At 41.5% G+C, this 20935-nt stretch overlaps 2 protein-coding genes across 2 annotated transcripts in view; one reads left to right on the top strand and one right to left on the bottom strand.

Moving 5' to 3' along the window:
- Positions 1–20935, bottom strand: part of RPAP1 (RNA polymerase II associated protein 1) — a 207663-nt gene that overhangs the window by 152554 nt on the left and 34174 nt on the right. The gene's annotated exons all lie outside the window — the stretch shown is intronic.
- The window catches only part of LOC117364237 (transmembrane protein 151B-like), a 33693-nt gene continuing 16352 nt past the window's right edge, over positions 3595–20935 (top strand). Inside the window, exons 1-2 of the mRNA XM_033953249.1 lie at positions 3595–3687; positions 13160–13228. Of these exons, the coding sequence (XP_033809140.1) occupies positions 3595–3687; positions 13160–13228 (162 nt within the window). The remainder of the gene's footprint in view (positions 3688–13159; positions 13229–20935) is intronic.

The raw sequence follows: 20935 nt of genomic DNA, 5'->3' as shown, positions 1-20935 counted from the left end.
ACCTTAGTAATCATTTTAGTATGAAGTTCTTATGCTTTCAGGAGGACTTCTTGGGTCACCAGGCCGCCAAGTGGTATAAATTGCTGACTGGATTTATTAAAAAGAAACTAAACACTGGTCTGAGAGACATTTGGGCCCTGATTCTACATAGTGCGTCCCAATTTTAGGCAGCTGTAGGCATCCTACAGCTGTCTAATCAGCCAATCGGGATGCACGTTTTTTTTAAAAAAATGCTCCCCAGGCAGGCTTTCTATATTGAAGGCGAGGCCCGCAAGACACCTAAGCTCGCCTAAGGGCCTTAGGCAAACCTAGGGTGCCCAATCCCTCCTGCTATAAGTATACCGACCCCCCCCCCCCCCGACACTACCGATCGCTGGCAGGAGGGTGCCCAATCCCTCCTGCCAGAAGATGCCCCCCCCCCGACACTACCGACCGCCCCCCCCCCCGACACTACCGATCGCTGGCAGGAGGGTGCCCAATCCCTCCTGCCGGAAGACGCACCCCCTCCACACCCCCACCCCCCCGCGCTAACAGCCCTCAAACCTCCCCCCAACCAAACTAACCTTTCCTTGTTGGCCAGACGGGACTTGCCCAATCAGGCCTTAGGCATAGCGGGTCCACCCATCCCCACTAAGTCTAAGGCCTGATTGGCCCAGGCGCCTTAGAGCCTGGGCCAATCAGACCTTAGATTAAGTGGGGATGGGCGGACCCGCTATGCCTAAGGCCTGATTGGTCCAGGCTTCTAGAGCCTGGGCCAATCAGGCCTTAGGCTTCGGAAGGATGGGCAGAAAGGGGCGGGCCCACCTCATTTCGATGAGACAGGCCTGCCGGCTAGACGGGCAAGTCCCGTCTGGCCAACAAGGAAAGGTTAGTTTGGTTGGGGGGAGGTTTGAGGGCTGTTAGCGTGGGGGGAGGGTGAGGAGGGGGTGCATCGTCCGGCAGGAGGGATTGGGCACCCTCCTGCCAGCGATCGGTAGTGTCGGGGGGGCATCTTCTGGCAGGAGGGATTGGGCACCCTCCTGCCAGCGATCGGTAGTGTCGGGGGGGGGGGGCGGTCGGTATACTTATAGCAGCAGAGAGATCCCTTGCCGCAATAAGTATAGCGGCCGCGTCTACTTACAATGTAGACCAGCATTTTGTTGGCCTACATTGTAAGCGTCTCTTCCTCTACTAGGGAGACGCGTAGGGCCGCCTAGGGCCGCCTTAGGCGAGCTTAGGTGTCTTGCGGGCCTCGCCTTCAATATAGAAAGCCTGCCTGGGGAGCATTTTTTTTAAAAAACATGCATCCCGATTGGCTGATTAGACAGCTGTAGGACGCCTACAGCTGCCTAAAATCGGGACGCACTATGTAGAATCAGGGCCTTGGAGTATTGAGATTAAGCACCAAATTACTGCATCTCAATGGCCACGAATTTGGATTTGGAGGATGAGATGTACAGTGTTGGCATCTATGAGACAAACTTGGTTTTTTCTGTTACATAGAGCATTATGGACCCCTGTTCGATTACAAAAATTGGATAGCTCTAAGTCTAATAAATGTTGGCACTGTCATCTCAAAAGAGGGACTTTAGATCATTTATTATTCTATTGTCCATTTATTATGAATTTCTGGAAATCAATTTGGGACCAAATTAATTGTTTATTAGATAACCCAGTGGCATTATCATATGATACTGTGCTATTTGGTATGGCAATGAGAGCAAAACATCAGATTTCTACAAATAATAACAAATTATTACTTATAATGACTGGGGTTGCCATTCAACAAATTACGTATAATTGAAAAAATTGGAGTAGATTAAATTATAATTTCTGGTGGAATTCCTTATGTCATGTTTATAAAATGGAACGATTTATTCCAATAAAGCGTGATTTTTTCAGGAAATTTCAGGATGTATGGGAGCCATTTACAAAGTATTGTACCGATTAGATGACATTTATTTTATTTTATTTTCCCTTAAATTTACAAGTTTGATTGTGAGTGGGGGAGGGTAAATTTATTGTTATATATTGTATAAGGTATTGATTATATGCTAGGGAAGGGTGGGAGATAAGAGCATATTATTTGTACCATTGATGATTATTAAGTGTTATATTTATTGTTAATTTGTTTGGATATATTGTTACACTTATTGTAAATTTGAAAATGAATAAAGAATTTTTAAAAAAAATTATGCAGTAATTAAATTGTTTTCTGTAAAAATATTTTCTGCCCTTATTTTTAAGGGCTCTCCTAAGGTGGTACAACAAGCCTTCAGTCTTGTCCTCCAAATGAATGAATGAAGAGCTGTAGGTATATCAAAGGTTAGAGATTTGTTACAAGAGAGCAATACACCTGACCTAAAAGATTTTGTACCAGAAAGATTACTAAAAAAGGCAAACTTTATTCTCACCACAGGTGTTTGAATTTTATTTAACAAACATATTGCTGCAAGGAAGAGGGCCAGAGGGAAGTAATAATATATTGCAAAGAAGCCAGTGGGAAATTGATTTTGTTAGCAGCAAAAGATTAGATGTTGGCACCCACTGCTTTTTTAGCTTGACAGGTGTTTTGACTCTTCACTGAGACTCCAGATCTTGGGAAAGAAAATGGTGTGTAGTTCCAACTACGAAAGCAGACCTTTCTACGCCTTTTACTCTTAGCCTTATATTTTGTGATTATTGCTGCAACAGTGATTTTTGAAAAAAGTCTTGCATACCACTGAAGCAGCGATGTAATAAATGATAAACTTCAGTTTGAAAAGTTTCAAGTTCCCACTGTTGGGTCTTCCCAAATATGAATGAAACCAATACACGCCCCTTGTATTCTGTAGACGTTTTGTGCAGGAGAGCAGGACGGTGTCTGATTCATTGAGAGAGAAACCTATCCAATTCCTTTGCCTCCCAGCGGTTTCAGCCCTACAAGAAATCCTTAGCATTCATTTCAGCCCTGCTTAAAGCTTCATGTCACAGTGCTAGATGAAGGGGGGGGGGAAACAGGACGAGGGTCATGGAGAGCTTTATCTTTATTCCTCAGAAAATCAGCAGCGAGGCATGAGCTGTGTTTTCTAGTCAAGACTAGCAAAACCAGCTCCACTGCAGAGTGGACTGCAAAGCCTGAGCAGTTACCGATGGGGAGTTCTGGCGGAAGGGTTACACACTGTGGTACCTTCATATACAAAACCATCTCTTTTGTTTGAAAAAGTCTTTGCTGCTTTTGCCTTTCATTAAAGTTAGCGTTAATCAGCAGTTACCCGATTACCAACCTTGCATTTCGTCCCTGGAGTCTTTAGCTAAAAAGATTTTCAGGTTTGGCTGACAAGAAGGTGACCACACCGATTACGTGAAGAGACCATAATCAACTTGTGGTCCCTGATTCCTCCTTATGTAAAGAAAAGGAGGAAGAGGAATGGACATGGAAATCGTGCAGGCTCTGCAGGGCTGGGGGAAAAAAATCGCTTTGGAGATGGGGATGAATGTGCAATCTCGGCGATTTTCTTTTGATGTCCTCTGATCTCCTGTTATGGGCTCGGAGAAGGAACGTCAGATTCTTAGGGGGGGGAGGGGGGGTTTGCCTTTTTTATGTGGAACCTGAGAGATATATGATGGCAAAGAATGTCTTCTGAGGTGGAAATAGAAGTAGCAGCGGAAACACCTGCAAATATCCCAGCAGAAGAAACACATGCATCTGCAGATGTTAGAGAGGAGGTGAGCAATTAGGGTATTTACATGGTCACCTAGCTATTTATATATTCCGTGTACAAATATATAATGTTCAAGAATTGAAATGCAAATAAACTACAGTTTTAACGGAAAGTAAAACATGAGATTAAAGGATCCTGCTAGAAATAACTGCATCTTAAACGACTTAATATTTGAAGAAAAGTATTTGTCATTGGGGTTGTTGTTTTTTAATCATTTATTTGGAAATGTAAATATTCTGTTTAATATAAGAACTTAATAATGAAAGGAGCCTGGTATGTTATTACTTTTCTGTGCTCGATCGACCGGACAGCGTTTTTTGAGCTTTCTGATTTAAAGGAAGAAGGCGCAGTGGCTTCGGCCAATTCGGACGGCTTCAGTCTGCAGCTACTGGGTATTTTGCGAATAGCATTAGTCACCTGCGGGTTCAGGGAGCTCTCCGAGGTGCTGCAGTTAGCGCGTCACCACACACCAGGCTTACCCTCCAGGTTTCCCCAGCGGCAGTCAAGTTTGGTTACATTTACTGGCTGCTGAGGCTCCTCCCTCACTAGTCCTTCTAGCTTTCCGTAGCAAACTAGGAATAATTGTCAGGGTCAAGGAGCTCTTCAAGGTGCTGCAGTTTCTACCTTTACTGTACTACAGTCCCGCTTACTTTTGCACACATTTAGGACAGACGTGGTTGGTGAGGGTTTCTGTTGGTGGGGCAATATCTCCAAATGGTACTGGTGATGATCCTCCACCTGTCCCACAGTGTAGCAGCAAAGTAATATAGCTGCTTCTTGTGCAGTGTACTGGGAATTTCCCAAGCATCCTTCACTATAAGGAGAAAGGTTAGGAGGATCCGGATTTATCCAGAATGGGGCAGTTCTCTTATTTTGCTCCGCGATTTGGTTCAGATTGAACCTCAAGACTACAATTCTTCTATCTCGAACAATAGCAATTTCTCTGCAGTATTCTCAAGAAAGGATAGCCCAGGGTTAAGTATCACTCCAAGTAAAGGCTTCTCCCATTAAATTTAGGATTGGATTCTAGCTCTAAATATTGATTCAGAAACATAAGAATAGGAGCTTACTACAGTATTTCATTTTCAGCCAAAGTTAAGACTTCAATACAAGTTTTCTTTGGAAATCACTACTTTCAAATATAAGCTCTGAAATTTTTCTCTTAGCATTAGAGGATGTTTTATATTTTGCATAATAAATACTTGTGTTCAATTGTAATATAAATCTTTAATTACTACAAAATATACATGTATTCATTAGTTCACTAAAATGGTTTCTCTTTCTTATCAATGGAAGAATATGGTCACATCTTCTGATTTCTTGAGATATTTTTTCAAGATTCCACATCAAGTACTTGCAAATTCTGTAACTGTAAATAAATTCTTAAATTTTGTGCCATATTGTCATCCATTTGTGTACATTTGCATAGTAATTTTTTTGTTTCGTATTTTAAAACAGTGCTATATGAAAGGGAAAAGACAGCAGGATAGGCAGTGGTGTTTCTGAAACAAATTGGGCAGCTAGTGACACAAGTGACAACCCTTATGTTTCCATTTAATATATTTGGTACTTTGGGGGGAAAGAGGGATTTTAGTAATGGGTGTTGGGAAAGGAGGAGGGGATCACAGGCAGGAGGAGCAGAGGGATAGGGGCTAGAAGAAGGGGTGGAGTTTCAGGAGGAAAAAAAGAAAATAAAGGGGGAACTCAGGGAGCAGAGGAAAGTTAAAGAGGGGATACTAGACCCAGGAAGGGAAGGAAGCGATCTGTGATTGAGGGAAGAACAATACTCACAGCCTACAGTCATTCTAATCTCCCACACACAATTTTTCTCCCTTCCCACAATTACCCTTCTGATCCTCTCACAAACCACTTCATATTTCCTTGTTTGAGCTCCTCTGATCAAGAGGCCAAGAGAAAGTGCTTTTTTTCAATTTCAGTTGAAATCAAAACTGCCTAACCACTTTTGGCCAAAACTGAAACTGCAGCTGAAACTTGCCACCTGGTTTCAACGAAAACCAAAAACTAAAGGTTGTTTGTGTGAATGTGAACCAATGAGGCCCACTGGGAATTGCCAGAGCTTGCATTTGGCAGCCCTCTGCTAAACTCATAGAGAGCTACTCCTCCACCTTTTTGACAATCTCTGTCCTTTCTAGAAAGATTATATTCCAGTATGTTTGCATGGGAGTCACTGAACCATGTCTCGGTGATAGCAACAACATCCAAGTCTGCCTCTAACATCAGGGCTTGCAGATCATGAACTTTGTTGCTTAGACTACGAGCATTTGTGGTCATTGCTTTCCAGCTATCTTTCAGTGATAAACTTGTTTTTTTGTATAGGTTTATGTTTAGTTTCACTTAATGTTGCATTGCTAAGAGGTGCTAATATTGTTTATATCGCAATTGTTACTACTATCATATCTTATCTTTTACTGGGGGTGGCCTCTATAATTGTCCTTCATACATATGCCACCCCAACCTTCTAGTTTAAACACTTAGAAACTTGGAGGGGCATAATCAAAAGAAACGTCTAAGTCCCATTTGGACATAGGGCGCTAGTCACCTAAAGTCAACAGCACCAAAATGTCCATTCTCGAAAAGTACGTCCAAATATTTTTTGGGGGAAATCATCTATCTGTACGTCCAGGGGTTTGATTGTTAGACCGCCAGTACATCTATATTTATACCATATTCTCATCCAAATATTCGTCCAAGTCCCAAATTCCCAGAACAAGACCTTTTGGATGAGGGGGGGGGTAGCATTGTGATGGACTGACCATTCAGACATAGCAAGAGAGCAATGGGGCACCTTACAGGGCACTGCTGTGAACTTCACAAAAAGGGTGCCACATAAACATCTCACCAGAACTCCCTTATAGTTCATGGTGAGCTCCCCCAAAACCTACTATACCCACCTGTCTACAACTCTAATAGTCCAATAACCCTTATGGCTGCAGTTGGCACCTATATGGCAGTACAGTAGGGTTTGGTGGACTCACATTTTTCACCATGAATGCAGTGGTTAGAGTGGCTTATGGGCCCAGGTCCTCCTCTCTATGGTTCACTAGCCCACCCCCAGACTACATAAGCCACCTCTGTGCAGCTCTACCAGGCTTTCCTGTGCTAAGTGCTGCTGTTCTGGAGGTAGGTATGTACATTTTTATTCCGATTTGTATGGCTGTGGAGGGGGGTCAGTGATCACTGGAGGAGTGTGTGGGGGTCTGTACATTGTGTCTGCAGTGGTTATCTGGTCACTTTGGATACCTTCTGGGCATTTAGACCTGTTTTTAGATCACCTAAGTCAAAACGTATAGGTTCCGTCTAGGCAGTCTCGTCAAACTTTCGATTATCCCTGCAGTACAACTAAGTCTAGGTTGTCCCACATCCCACCCTAACCACTCCTTCAAAAACACCCCTTTCAGCTCTGGGCGCACAGCGGGATTCAGAGACCTAAAAAGTCTCTGGATACGTCTAAAAACCCTTTTCAATTATTGGCACTTGGATGACCTGTCTTTTAGGTCATCCAAGTGCCTGGGCAGGTTTTTAGACATATTTTTCTTTTGATTATGAGCCCCATATTGTCTAAATTTCTCAGCAAGGATTCTTTCTCCTGCTGTAGTAGGATGTAGCCCATCAGTACAATATAGTTTCTTGTCCTTCCATGTATTTCCCCATCCTCCTATGTACCTAAAGCCTTCTTAATGACACCAGGCTTTGAACCACCTATTTAAGTCCTCTGTGTTTTTAACTCTTTCCTCTCCCTTTCAATATGAGGCAGTATTTCTGAAAAAGCTGCAGTCATTACAAAAGATTTCAAGCCCTCACCAAGCTCCTGAAGAGCTTTCTGTGCTGCAAGTGTGGAGTTGTTGACCAGGTCATTTATTTCCAGATGGATAACAACATCGGTGTTAGAATCCTTAGTTTCTTCCTTAATTATAGTCAGTATTTGCCTGGTACTCCTGGTAGCTGAGGATCCCGGAAGGCATTTCACTATTTTGGTCTCCTTGCCCTGTGTTCCAAGGTTAATGATGATGGAATCCCCCAGCAGCAATAGTTTTCTGTTTTGGCCTTTTTTATTTGTTCTTAGGATATGCTTTCTCGCTCGAGTTACCTTCACTGATTCCAGTCTCACCTCAATACTGTTTTCTTGAGTATCACAATGCACTAGTGGAGCAAAGGAATTCTGAAAAGGTAATATTTGTGAAGGTGGATGTTTCTATATGTACTACATGTCGCAATCTTCCTGAGGCTACTATGAACCATTTATTCCTGGGTTATTTTATGCTTTAAGGCAGAGGTAGTAAGTTGGTATGATTCTGTGAAGCGATAAAAGCTGCTTTAATTATATTCAATTCTTGTTTAAGTTTGCAGAGCTCCTCGTTAATACTAGTAAGTTGAAGACAGATGGGGCAAGCCTTAAGCCATTTTTGACCACAAAACCATCAAAGTTCAAAACGCCCAAATCCAGGCCATTTGGGTGTGGAAAGGGCCAGCATTATAATGGACTGGCCATATAGATAAATCAGTATAGCAGTGGGGCACCTTGGAGGACACTGATGTGAACTTGACATAAAGGGTGCCAGAAGTACATCTCACCATAACTCCCTTATAACATATGGTGAACCCTATAAAACGCCCCAAGACCTGCTTTACCCACCTGTCTACTACCCTAGTAGCCCTTATGGCTGCAAATGGCATTTATATGGCAGTATAGTAGGATTTTGGTGGGTTTACACTTTCCACCATAAATGTGGTTAGAATGGCTTATGGACTTGGGACCTCCTCTCAATTGCTCACTAAAACACTCACCAGGCTACTTAAGACACCTGTGTGCTGCTCTGCTAGGCTTTTCCATACTAGGTTCTAGAGACAGGTATGTTCGGTTTTATTCAGATTTTTGGGTGATGGGAGGGGGTCAGTGACCACTAGGGGAATGTGGTCATAACATAATCCCTCCAGTAATCATCCAGTTACTTTGGGTACCTTTTTGGCACTTAGACGCTTTTAAAACAGGTCTAGCTCAGAACGTCTAAATTCCATCCAGGACATCTTAGAAAAGGTTTGATTGTTACCACAAGACATTCAAGTCTAAGCCCGCCCAAAGGCTGCCCAGAACACGCTTCCAACATGCCCCTTTTTAGTTCTGGATACACAGCAGCTAGAACACTTCACAAGGCATCCAGAAAGATGGTTTTGAAAATCAGCATTTGGATGTTTTGGTGAGAAAAACATCCCAAGTGTTTGTTTATTTATATTTATAGACTGCTCTTCGCTTCAACATCATAGTGGTTTACAAAAATAAAACAAAAAAGGAAAAGAACTCCATTATAAGAAAAAGTAAAAAATGACAGACTTAAAATGTAGTATTAAATTAAAATACAGAATATAAAATGTAAAGGTTGCAACTGAAAAATCCCTCCCAAAGTTCCAATCCAGCATAATGCTAATTATCCCTTGGAATTAAATTCTATCTAAGGAAATGCTAAGCCAAAAAGATAAGTGTTTAATAGACTTCTAAATTTAATATAAGAAAGGGCAAGAGCTTTGCTAAATAATCTGGCTGTCCAGACCGTAGTGCTTTAAAAGTTAAAGCCAAGGCTTTATGCATTAGTCAAAATTTTATTGGAAACCAATGGGATTCTTTCAAAAGTGGGGTCACGTCCAAGTGCTGATTTATGCCGTTTTTTTGGACGTCTTAATGTTTTGAAAATGCCCCAAGTTGTGTCATAGAAATTTGTGCATGGGTCTCACTTTCAGTGAAATGAGGCTGATCTCTGCTACCCACCACTGTATCTATGGCTTGTGTCAGCACAGAAGAAAGATCCTGCAGTGTCCATGGGGTACTTACAGATAAAGATAGGTGAAGAAGTAGTAAATGACAAAGTGCTGCTCATGCTGCTAATACTGCTTGTTGGCCTGTCTACTCTCTCCCCTGTTGTCTCCTTATTGCCCCTCTACCAATTTCTCCACTTTCATCACCTGCTTATTTCTCCAGAATATCAATGTATTGCATTAGAATCTGATATTTCCTTTCAACATTGAGTAACAAAGGATAGTTAACATATAAGCATCCTCCTTAGTGAGGGATTTTAGATGTTTTTTTGTATTTCTGGGTCAAAGGTGCCCACCAGCACGAACATCTCTGATGTCTACCCCTCTTCCTGCCAAAACCCCTCTAACTTTTCCTCCAGGAAATTCAATATTGTTATGACAACACCAAGAGTGGCTCTTTTGGAACTTGGTTCCTCCACAGCGTCCTTGAAAGTTTTTAGGACTCTTATGACTTAATTCACGTTTGTATAAGCCTAATGCTCCATTCTCTGTATCTAGTGACATCTGATAAAGGGCTGCTCATTGCTCCTGTAATCTCTCCCACATCAGAATGATGATATTCCACCTGCAACCAACATTCTGAATGAGTTGGTACACAGGTGCCTCTACTGCTTCCTGCTTCTAGTACAATTTATGCTGTCCCTTCACACTTTGCTGTAAATATACTGTATTGTTATTTTTCTCCTTTATCACTCATTAAATTCAGGACAGGGTTGCTACTTCCATTGCTCCTTGAGTGAAGCAAGAGTGCAAAGCATTGGATATCATAAATGTCCCACTCCTTCACTGCCTTAACCATGCTCTTCCTGTTATCTGTTACAAAGTTCTAGGAAGCAGGGTTGTCCCTCTCCAACCTAGCTGCCAGCCTTCCATCATTACTTTTTCTTGCTATGATATGAGTTAAAGAAGGGCTATCATTCACCACCTGGGTGTTCAGAAAACTCACCTGTATGTCACTGTAGGTGTGCCCTAACTATACCTTCAGCCTGCCTCATCCAGCTGCCACCAACATGCTGTCAGGGAGAGGTAGACGTGTAGTATTCTGACTAGTCCAGATGTTACTGGCAAGGTGTGCACCACTACTTTTGCCTTGGACAGCTATCCCTGCAGTTAGACATTGCCAGAGATCACCTGTCTATTGAAACATGTCCTGGAGGTATCTAGCAACTGATAAACCCCATGTTCTGAACCAGCTGCAAGGGCAATCATTTTCCTAATGCAGGCACCTTTAATGCTGCCTGCTGCTTGCTCCAGGATGGTAATGCCAAGCACCACCCCATATCCTCCATTGTGACTTACTTAGATAGGTACTTGGGTGGTGCACATGCCACCTGACTGGGGAAAGAGGTTGGGAGCTCAGCTTGGGAAACAGATTTGCTAGTTTTAGTAGCTTTCCTTCCAATGCCACTTGCACTATAGGATGGAGTCCCTAACCTAGTATTAGAATCTAGCTTGAACAAGTGTTCTTTCTAGAGATGATACAGCATGCCACTGTTTGATGGATGGCCTGTTAGATTTCCTCTACTAATGGTCTTTGGACAGTGCATACATTTTTATAATGCTGATCCTCAAACATTTTCAAATGCTTTCACATCTCTGATGTTCTACAGGATTTCCTTTCCATTTTCTTGAGGCCTAGAGCTGCTGAAACTGATGCTGAGGCCAGAGCAGAGGATAAAAGGAGACTTGTACCCTTCATACTCTCTACTACCTTCTCTATATATGGCATGCTCTTGGTCTGACAGTATAAATTTGATAAATTTCTCTAACCCCATCCTTCCTTCCTTTCCTCTCCTTCCCCGGATCTTACTATTCTCATCCTGCACTCCCTTGTAACTGTATATATTCCTTTCTCTCCTCTCTTCATCCTTCCAAAGTATTTTAGATCAATGTAGTCTTGTTAGAATGTTTATTTCTTATTTTTCCTCTATCTCTATTTTTCACTTCTTTGTTATTCTCCAGGTACTTTAGTTAGATTGTGAGCCTTCGGGACAGTAAGGGAATTTCTAAGTACCTATCTTACTTTTTAATTTTAATTGTTACTGTTACTGGTTACTTTACCCTGGTTAATCAGACTCTGCATCTTCGCTGTAAATGTACAGTCTCTTCTCCTGTAAACCGCTCTGAACTGTTTTATGGTATTGCGGTATACAAAAATAAAGTTATTATTATTATTATTATTATAACTTACTACCTTCTCCTCGCTTAGCATGCTAGCAACTCAACTATACAGCTTTGAATATCTGATTCGTTGGAATTCCCTCACATGATGATTTGTCAGATTCTGTATTTGTTTTTATTTCCTTATTTTAAAAAAATTATATTCTGCATGTCCTGTAATGCTACGCATAGTACAATGAAACATCCAAATAAAAAATCACAACTTACAGCCTTCTCATACAACACAAATTACAATAAAACAACAGAACAATGTAATACAATAGACATCTTACAATACAACAAACAAACATATAACAATACAGCCAACAATAAACAGACAACCACAAAACAAATAATCATCATCTCCATTGCTTTTCCTTGACTGGGACTTGATATTTGCTGCCTCTATCTTTGTTCCTGGAGGAGCAGCCTAATAGTGCAGCAGCCTGAGAACCAGGCAAATTGGATTTGATTCCCACTACAACTGCTTGTGACTCTGAGCAAGTTATTTAACTCTTCATTGCCCGAGTATAAAATAAGTACATAAAATATAAATTTCTTTGATTGTTATGACAGAAAGGCAGTATATCAAATCCCATCCCCTTTTCCTCTTTCTTTGGTTTGGCTTATTTTTATCTGTGACTTGACCATAAACTGTCTAATCTCTCTGACTCTTAAATCACTGAGCCTGATAGATTTTTTTACACTCGCTTTTCAATGACACTAAAACAGAAGCTCTTATTACTGCCCCTCTCTGTATCAGAACTCTATGTTGATCTGTGGCTTTCTGAAGCCATATATTTTTTTGCCATATTCTGGCTCAAAATGCACAAGAGAAAACAAAGGTAACTTGAGAGAGAAAGCACACCCTAAGAACAAATAAAAAAGGCCAAAACAGAAAACGATGGTGGATTGCTGGTGTTTGTTTTCGGTTTCCTGCTGAACTAATGACATAATAGCCATGGGATTTAGGATAAGTAAGGCAGGGATAGATTTCTTTGGCTGCTTGTCAACAGTTGCAATATGACTGGTGAAATACAAGGAGCCGCTGAAAAGTTCTCAGCCCAACCAAGAAGAGAAAAATGTGGAGCACTGGAATTTACAAGTCATTCCACATTTTTCTTGACACTTGTAAGTTTCATGGCTCCACATCATTCTCTTCTTGGTTGGGCTGAGAACTTTTCAGTGGCCTCTCGTAACTCAAGTTTCTTCCTTCTCCCAAAGTGATTCTGCCATCTCTGCCCCATAAACCACAATGTTATAAACAAATGGCATGAATAGGGATTCTGTTTATTCCAGCCTCCCGGGCATTTATTTAAATGTGCATTCGCTGAAAATGCTTCATTCATTGTGTTTTACGATTAGTTTTAAAATGAATGGACATCCCTAGTCTGAGGAGATAGCAGGTTCAAAGTACATTAGTACCTTATATCTATATAATTTGTAGACACTACCTGAGTTATTTCACTTTAAAAATTATCTACTAGGTTCTTGGGTATGAAAGAATCCATGTATTTTGCAGCAATACAGGCTATGAAAAATTGCCCTTTGAGCAGGTAATGTTATAAGATTTTCTAAAGGTAAAGCATATCCTACATGCAGATAATGCTTTGATTATACACATATAAACATACATGCCAGGAAAATGTTGCCTATATTGCCTTTTTCTAACTTTGACACAGGCATGCAATTTTAGAATTAACCCCCACATGACTTCTTATAAAAACATAAGAATAGCCTTACTGGGTCAGACCAATGGTCCATCAAGCCCAGTAGCCCATTTTCACAGTGGTCAATCCAGATCCCTAGTACCTGGCCAAAACCTAAGGAGTAGCAAGATTCCATGCTACCGATCCAGGGTAAGCAGTGGCTTCTCCCATGTCTTTCTCAATAACAGACTATGGACTTTGCCTCCAGGAAATTGTCCATACCTTTCTTAAAACCAGCTAAGCTATTTGCTCTTACTGCTCTTACCACAACCTCTGGCAATGTGTTCCAGAGCTTAACTTCTCTCATAGTCAAAATGCATTCTCACAAATATTTTCCACTAAAGTGCTGTCTTTGGATAAGAGACGGGAAGAGTGGCTGGTAGCAGGCTCCAGCTATGTCGAGTGCTTTCTGCGTGCCAGTCAAAAGTGACTGAACTTGCAAAAATATAACTTGGCTATAAATTGTGAAATGGAGCACCAGCTTGCAAAGTACGAGAGAATCAATACAATTGGACTGTTATGTCTGCTAAGGTTTCAGGAAAAAATGAAAGGGGTAATTCTCTGAAGCAAGTGTAAATGTGTGTATAGGTCATGGATTTGATAGACCACCTTTCTGTGGTGCAACCAAAATTGTTTACATATTATATACATGTATTTTCTCTGTCCCTAGTGGGCTCACAATCTAAGTTTGTGTGCCTGGGGCAATGGGGGTTAAATGATTGTCCAGGGTCAAATGGAGTGCAATGGAAAAATTATGCTCATATGGCTAAATCATTTTGTGCCCCTCTAGTGTAATCATGGCATATCCATGCATGGTGTCACTACATATTTTGAAAATAGACCGGGCTGTATTTAGGCATAAGAACCTATATAATAGCCTGACTGGGTCAGAACAGTCTTTATGGTGGCCAATCCAGATTACTAGTACCGAGCAAAAACCCAAACAGTAGAAACATTCCATGCTACCGATCCAGGGCAAACAGTGGCTTCTGCCATGTCTGTCTCAATAACAGACTATGGACTTTTTCTCCAGGAAATTGTCCAAACCTTTCTTAAAACCGGCTATAAGAATAGCCTTGCTAAAATACTGGACCCTGCGAGCTGAATTGGACCAGGATATACATTGCCGGCCCAAATATAGGTAACATCACCGAGTATCCATTTAATCAAACAAACAAACCTTTTTCAGAGATGGGAAGGTGGTAGAACTAGAGGACAGGAATTTAGGTTTGCAGAAGGTACGACTCAGGAATTGTCAGGAAGTACTTTTTCAAAGAGAGGGTTTTAGATACCTGTATTGCCCTCCCATGGGAGGTGGTGGATTCAAAAATACATAGGATAAATACAAATGAATCCTGTAAGGAAAGAGAATGGAACCAAACATACTGAAACGACTCACAATTTCCAAACAAATATCACCACCCTAACATGTGCCTACTTAATCATCAGAGCCTTAGGACCTAAAACAGAACACATAAAAAACTGGATAAAAACCGAAAACCTAGACTGCCTTTTCCTCACAGAAACCTGGTTAACCTCAGATGCAGATCCTAGAATAACAGAAGTTTGCCCTCAGGGATACAAAATAACAGTGACCTGCAGAGAGAAAAAAAAAAGGAGGAGGACTAGCAATCTTAATCAAGGACTCCCTAACCCTAAATATACTCGAAAAAACATCCACCCCACAAATGGCCTTCTTTGCCTGTCATCTCTCAAGCACCACTCTAAAAAACTCACTAAACTGCATGCTCTGCTACATAACACCAGGAAATTGGACCACAGTAAGACCTGAATTTGAAAACTTCATATACCAAAACTCATTAACAGAAGAATACAATCTCATCCTAGGAGATCTAAACATACACCTTGAAGACCAAGCATCCAAACCAGCAGAAAACTGTCTATTATTTCTCAATGCCCTATCCTTCCAAATCCTAAGCCCACAAACCACGCATGAAAAAGGACACCAACTTGACATCACAGCCTTCATGACCCACCAACCATCCACCCCAGAAATTCAAACACCTTATGGAACCTGGTCTCCATCCCTCTGGTCAGACCACTACACATACACCTTCAACATCAACTGGACCAAGAACAAAACCATACCCAAACCCAAAAAAATAACTTACACCTCACGCAAACACATTGACCCCTCCAAATTCTGGACAAATATAGATGAAACAATCCAGGACTGTGACCCCAAGGACTTCATCTCACAGTGGAACAATCTGACCACCAACATCCTTGATGAACTAGCCCCACTACAAACCAAAACTAGAATCAGCAGAAGATCAGATCAATGGTTTGACAATGAACTACTCCTACTTAAAAGACAATGCAGACAACTAGAAAGAAAATGGAGAAAAACTAACCTAGATCACACGAAAACCGCCTGGAAAAAATTAACAAACAATACAAACTACTTACATTGGATACTGTATTTGCTACAGATGAGAAAAGTAAAAGACCAAAACCAAACCCTGTAACACCATCTAACACTATTCCAGCAGGGGAGAGGCGACGGAGGAGGGCTGCAGTCCGGCCATCGGACCAACGGTCGGCTCGGGGGCCCGTTCCAGCGGGGCACCCGACACTGGCTTCGCTCCTCCCCCATTCCAGCAGGAGAGAGCCAACGGAGGAGGGCTGCAGTCCGGCCATTGGACCAACGGTCGGCATGGGGGCCCGTTCCAGCGGGGCACCCAACACTGTCTTCGCTCCTCCCCCATTCCAGCAGGGGAGAGCCGACGGAGGAGGGCTGAAGTCCGGCCATCGGACCAACGGTCGGCTCGGAGGCCCGTTCCAGCGGGGCACCCGACACTGTCTTCACTCCTCCCCCATGCCAGCAGGGGAGAGCCAACGGAGGAGGGCTGCAGTCCGGCCATCGGACCAACGGTCGGCTTGGGGGCCCGTTCCAGCGGGGCACCCGACACTGTCTTCGCTCCTCCCCCATTCCAGCAGGGGAGAGCCAACGGAGGAGGGCTGCAGTCTGGCCATCGGACCAACGGTTGGCTCAGGGGCCCGTTCAAGCTGGACTTCAGTTTTGACTGTTTTGATTTTATTTTCAATTCTTTTTAGTTTATGATATATTTTTTAATCTCACTTATTGTTTTACCACTTATTTTGTTTTATTTTATCATTCAAATTTCATTTAAATTTCCCCAGAATTCTATTGCTTCAACGGTTCTCCCTCTGCATCTATTCTTATCTCCCCTCTTTTTTCAACCTTTCAAAGTCCTTTAGATCATTGTAATCTTATTAGAATGTTTATTTTCTTATTTTTCTCATCTATTCTCTATTTTATTTCTTCATTACTCTACTAATTGTCATTTTTCCAGGTACTTTAGTTAGATTGTGAGCCTTCCGGACAGTAAGGGAATTTCTAAGTACCTATTTTACTTATAATTTTAATGCACCCTATTGTCTATTTTTCTGTAAACCGCTTAGAATCCTAACGGAGTTTAGCGGTATATAAGAAATAAATTACATTACAAATTACATTACAAACTACTACTAAAGGACAAGAGAAAAACACACTATACTAATCTAATAGGCACAGAAACTTAAGATACCAAAAAACTATTCCAAATATTAAAAGACCTAACAGACACCAAACCCTACATTACCACTAACAATACCCCACCTCCCTCAGCCACCCTCTTAGCAGAACACTTCAAGAACAAAATTACAAATGCCAAAGCCATCCTCAATTGTACCCCATCCCACCTAAATGAACTCACAATTCATCCCACAGATAAAGAATCAACTGCAGCAGACAGAACATGGTCTCAATTCCCCAACATACAATGGCCTGAACTCAATAAACTCTACAAAAAGTACAGCCACGCATCCTGTGATCTCAACCACTGCCCATCATATCTCCTTACAACCTCCAGCACAAAATTTCGTACTCTACTTCTGCAATGGATACAAACCATGCTCAAAGACGGCCTTTTCCCAACTGACCTCAGTGAAATCATCATCACCCCAATCCAAAAAGATCCAAAAGGACCAACCATCCAACTACAGACCCATTGCCTCTATATGTCAAACTGACAGAAGGACTAGTAGCCAAACTCCTCACCAACTATCTAGAAGACCATAATATACTTCACCCCACGCAATCTGGCTTCAGATCCAACTTCAGCACAGAGACATTACTAGGCTCCCTCATTGACACAGCTAGACAACACCTCAGCACAGGAAAAAAAATGCTTCTCAAATAACTGGACCTGACCGCAGCATTTGACCTGGTAGACCATAACATCCTATTTTGGATGCAATAGGTATCTCAGATAAAGTATACTCTTGGTTTCAAGGCTTCCTAAAATCCAGAACATACAAAGTAAAATCAGATAAAGAAAAATCTGAACCTTGGTCCAACTCCTGCGGCGTACCACAAGGATCCCCACTATCCCCTACTCTCTTCAACCTATACACTGCTTCTCTCAGAACATATTTGGATAATCTAGGCATAACCACCTATAGTTATGCAGATGACATTACCATTCTCATACCTTTTGATCAGCCAAAGACCACCATGACAAACACACTACACAGAACACTAGAAACAGTAGCGACCTGGATGAAAGATCACAAACTGAAACTCAACACAGACAAAACTAAATTCATTCTCCTTGAAAACGACAAAGTCCCAACCATAACCAATATAGAAATCAACACAATCAACTATCCCATTCAAACTACCATAAAACTACTAGGAATGACTATAGACAGATGCTGCACCATGCAACCGAAAAATAAATAAAACAATACAGAAATCCTTCGCAGTTATGAGAAACCTAAGACAAGTCAGGAAATTCTTTGAAAGAACACAATTCCATCTTATAGTACAATCCCTAATCCTAAGTCTACTAGATTACTGCAACATCCTGTACCTCCCCTGCCCTGCTACAATGACTATCAACTTCAAACAATCCAAAATACAGCTCTGAGACTCATCTACTCATTGAGGAAACACGACCATATTACAGAAGCATACATCAACTCACATTGGCTACCAATCCAATAAAGAATACTATTTAAATTCTACTGTATGTTATTTAAAACCTTAAACAGAGACAGCCCAACCTACCTCAACTACCGCCTCATCCAAACCACCTCAGTCAGCCATAGAAAAACACACACCCCATTCACACACCCCTCAATCAAAGAAGTAAAACGGAAAAGACTATACAATGGTCTCCTGGCCGCTCAGGCAGCTAAACTGGATAACCAAATCTCCAATCTGCTGAGAACGACCACAGACTACAGGATGTTCAGAAAAGAAATAAACTATACTTTTCAAGAAATTCCTGAAACAGTCCTAACTTCAAACTTACCGTCCTCCTCCCTCCCTCTTCCCGCTACACAGAAACTACATGACCTACTCTTTACCTCTCTAGAAATGACAAATGATCTTCCATTGTAACCCTCCGTATTTAACTCTTTTGTAATCCGCCTTGAGCCGCAAGGTAATGGCGGAATAGAAATCTCTAATGTAATGTAATGTAATTGGGACAATAAAGCCAGGGACATACAGACTTCTATGGTCTGTGCCCTGATCATGGCTGGACAGATTTGGAGGGGCTGAAATGGGGCTTTAATGACTGCTTCAGTAGTTGGAGATCAAGACCAGTGACAGGCCAGACTTCTTCATTCTGGGAGAAATTAAGATCATGTAGTATGCATCATACATTCAGCTATGAGTTTTTCTTCTTGGGCAGACTGGATGAACCATATAGGACATTATCTGCTGTCATCTAAGACAGTGGTTCCCAACCCTGTCCTGGAGGACCACCAGCCAGTCAGGTTTTCAGGATAGCCCTAATAAATATGCATGGAGCAGATTTGCCTTATATGCAAATCTCTCTCATGCATATTCATTAGGGTAATCCCAAAAACCCAACTAGCTGGTGGTCCTCCAGGACAGGGTTGGGAACCACTGATCTAAGATATTACTATTGGTGGTTCTCAGAAGTCATCTGGGTACCCCTATGATTCTGTGCCAGATAGTTATCTGGGCACCAGCAGTAAATATCAGTGGAGCCTGGATAACTTTTGGCTCTGCCTCAGCTCCATTCATGGACCACCCCAGAACTAATCAGATAATGCTATGGTGGACACACATGATATTTACAACTCTATCTGGCTAAGTGCCTCTGAATATTATGTTGGGCAGTTAAATCATGCTGAATATTTTTTCCAGAGTTCTTGGTGAACGAAGAAACTACATAGCTTTACCAGGGCAATTTGAGAAATGCTTATCCTGACACAGAGTGCACTTTGAATCTGAGATAATCTATCATAGTAAGTATTTCTATGTGGATCACAAAATTCATAAGATTTATCTGGCCTCATGTAGAGGGCATTTTTACAACCAGCAATCTAGACTAAGAGGGAAAGAAAGTGCCTATTTATAGCCTATTTTATGAAGATGTGGGTGGAAGTGTCTTTAGAAAATGCCAGTCCAAATCCTGCAGAAGTCACAGCTAAAATAAAGCCACAGAAATATGTGCAAATGTGTGAAGTATTCCATCCATCCTCTACCCAATACTCTGTCCTTAGGCATGCTAACACTTGCACATCCATTCCAGTCATTGCCCCCAAATTACATAAAAGGCACTAAAAATTGCATGCACAATTTTGGTTGCATATCCAAATTGCATATGTAATTTAATTGAACAAGCTAATTCGTGCCAATAATTGGCTTCTTAACAAACAATTATTGGTGTTAATTAAAATCAATTACAAGTTATGCACACCTAAATTTTACACGAGTCAAAAAAGAGGGCAAGTAAATGGGCGGATCGGAAGGCTTTACTTTCAGATACACTTGTAATTATAGAATACGGGAATCTGAGCCTAAATTTGGGTACAAGTATTTGCACCATGTTTTTTGGGGCAAATGGGCGTGCCTAAATTTATTCATGGTTCCTGAGCATAAGCACTATTCTATAAACTGTGCATAACTTTTTAGTGCAGTTTATAGAATAGCACTTTTTCAGTACCAATTTTTTGGACACCAGTTAAGCCTGTGTGTGTTTCTAGGGGGGTGGTTATAAGCACCATTTAACATTCATATAGAGGCATACATATGCAAAAATGTCTTTATAACATTACCCTCAAAACATTCAGATAACTGAAACCATGATGTCATAAATATTAGATGTCCAACAATATTAATATATAAGGCTTACTTCTAAGAGAAAATCATAGTTACTTGCATGTAAAAACAGCATCTCAGCAGTAGCTGCTTCAGTCATGGTATTGTGCTACTCTGCCAGATTTGATTGGCTCTCCTTTAATGGTGTCAGGTACCATTTTTCATAGGCTGATTTTAAATCCTCAGTGTTGTGCAGTTAGTGTTGCTTCTGAGCAGACCCGATTTACACATGCAGGGTCTCAGGGCAAAAATTTAGAAGGGGAATCCCAAAGCTTACCAGGAGACTGCATCTCCTTCAGATTTAGATAGACTTGGATAACATGGAACACAAGGTCACTACTCTCTTTGTGTGTGCACATACACACACATAAGTAATCGAGGGTTTCTCA

The sequence above is a fragment of the Geotrypetes seraphini genome, chromosome 7 (assembly GCF_902459505.1).
Source record: "Geotrypetes seraphini chromosome 7, aGeoSer1.1, whole genome shotgun sequence".
Lineage (NCBI taxonomy): Eukaryota > Metazoa > Chordata > Amphibia > Gymnophiona > Dermophiidae > Geotrypetes > Geotrypetes seraphini.
Note: the sequence above shows the minus strand (reverse complement) of the source record. Positions and strands in the feature narration are given on the sequence as shown.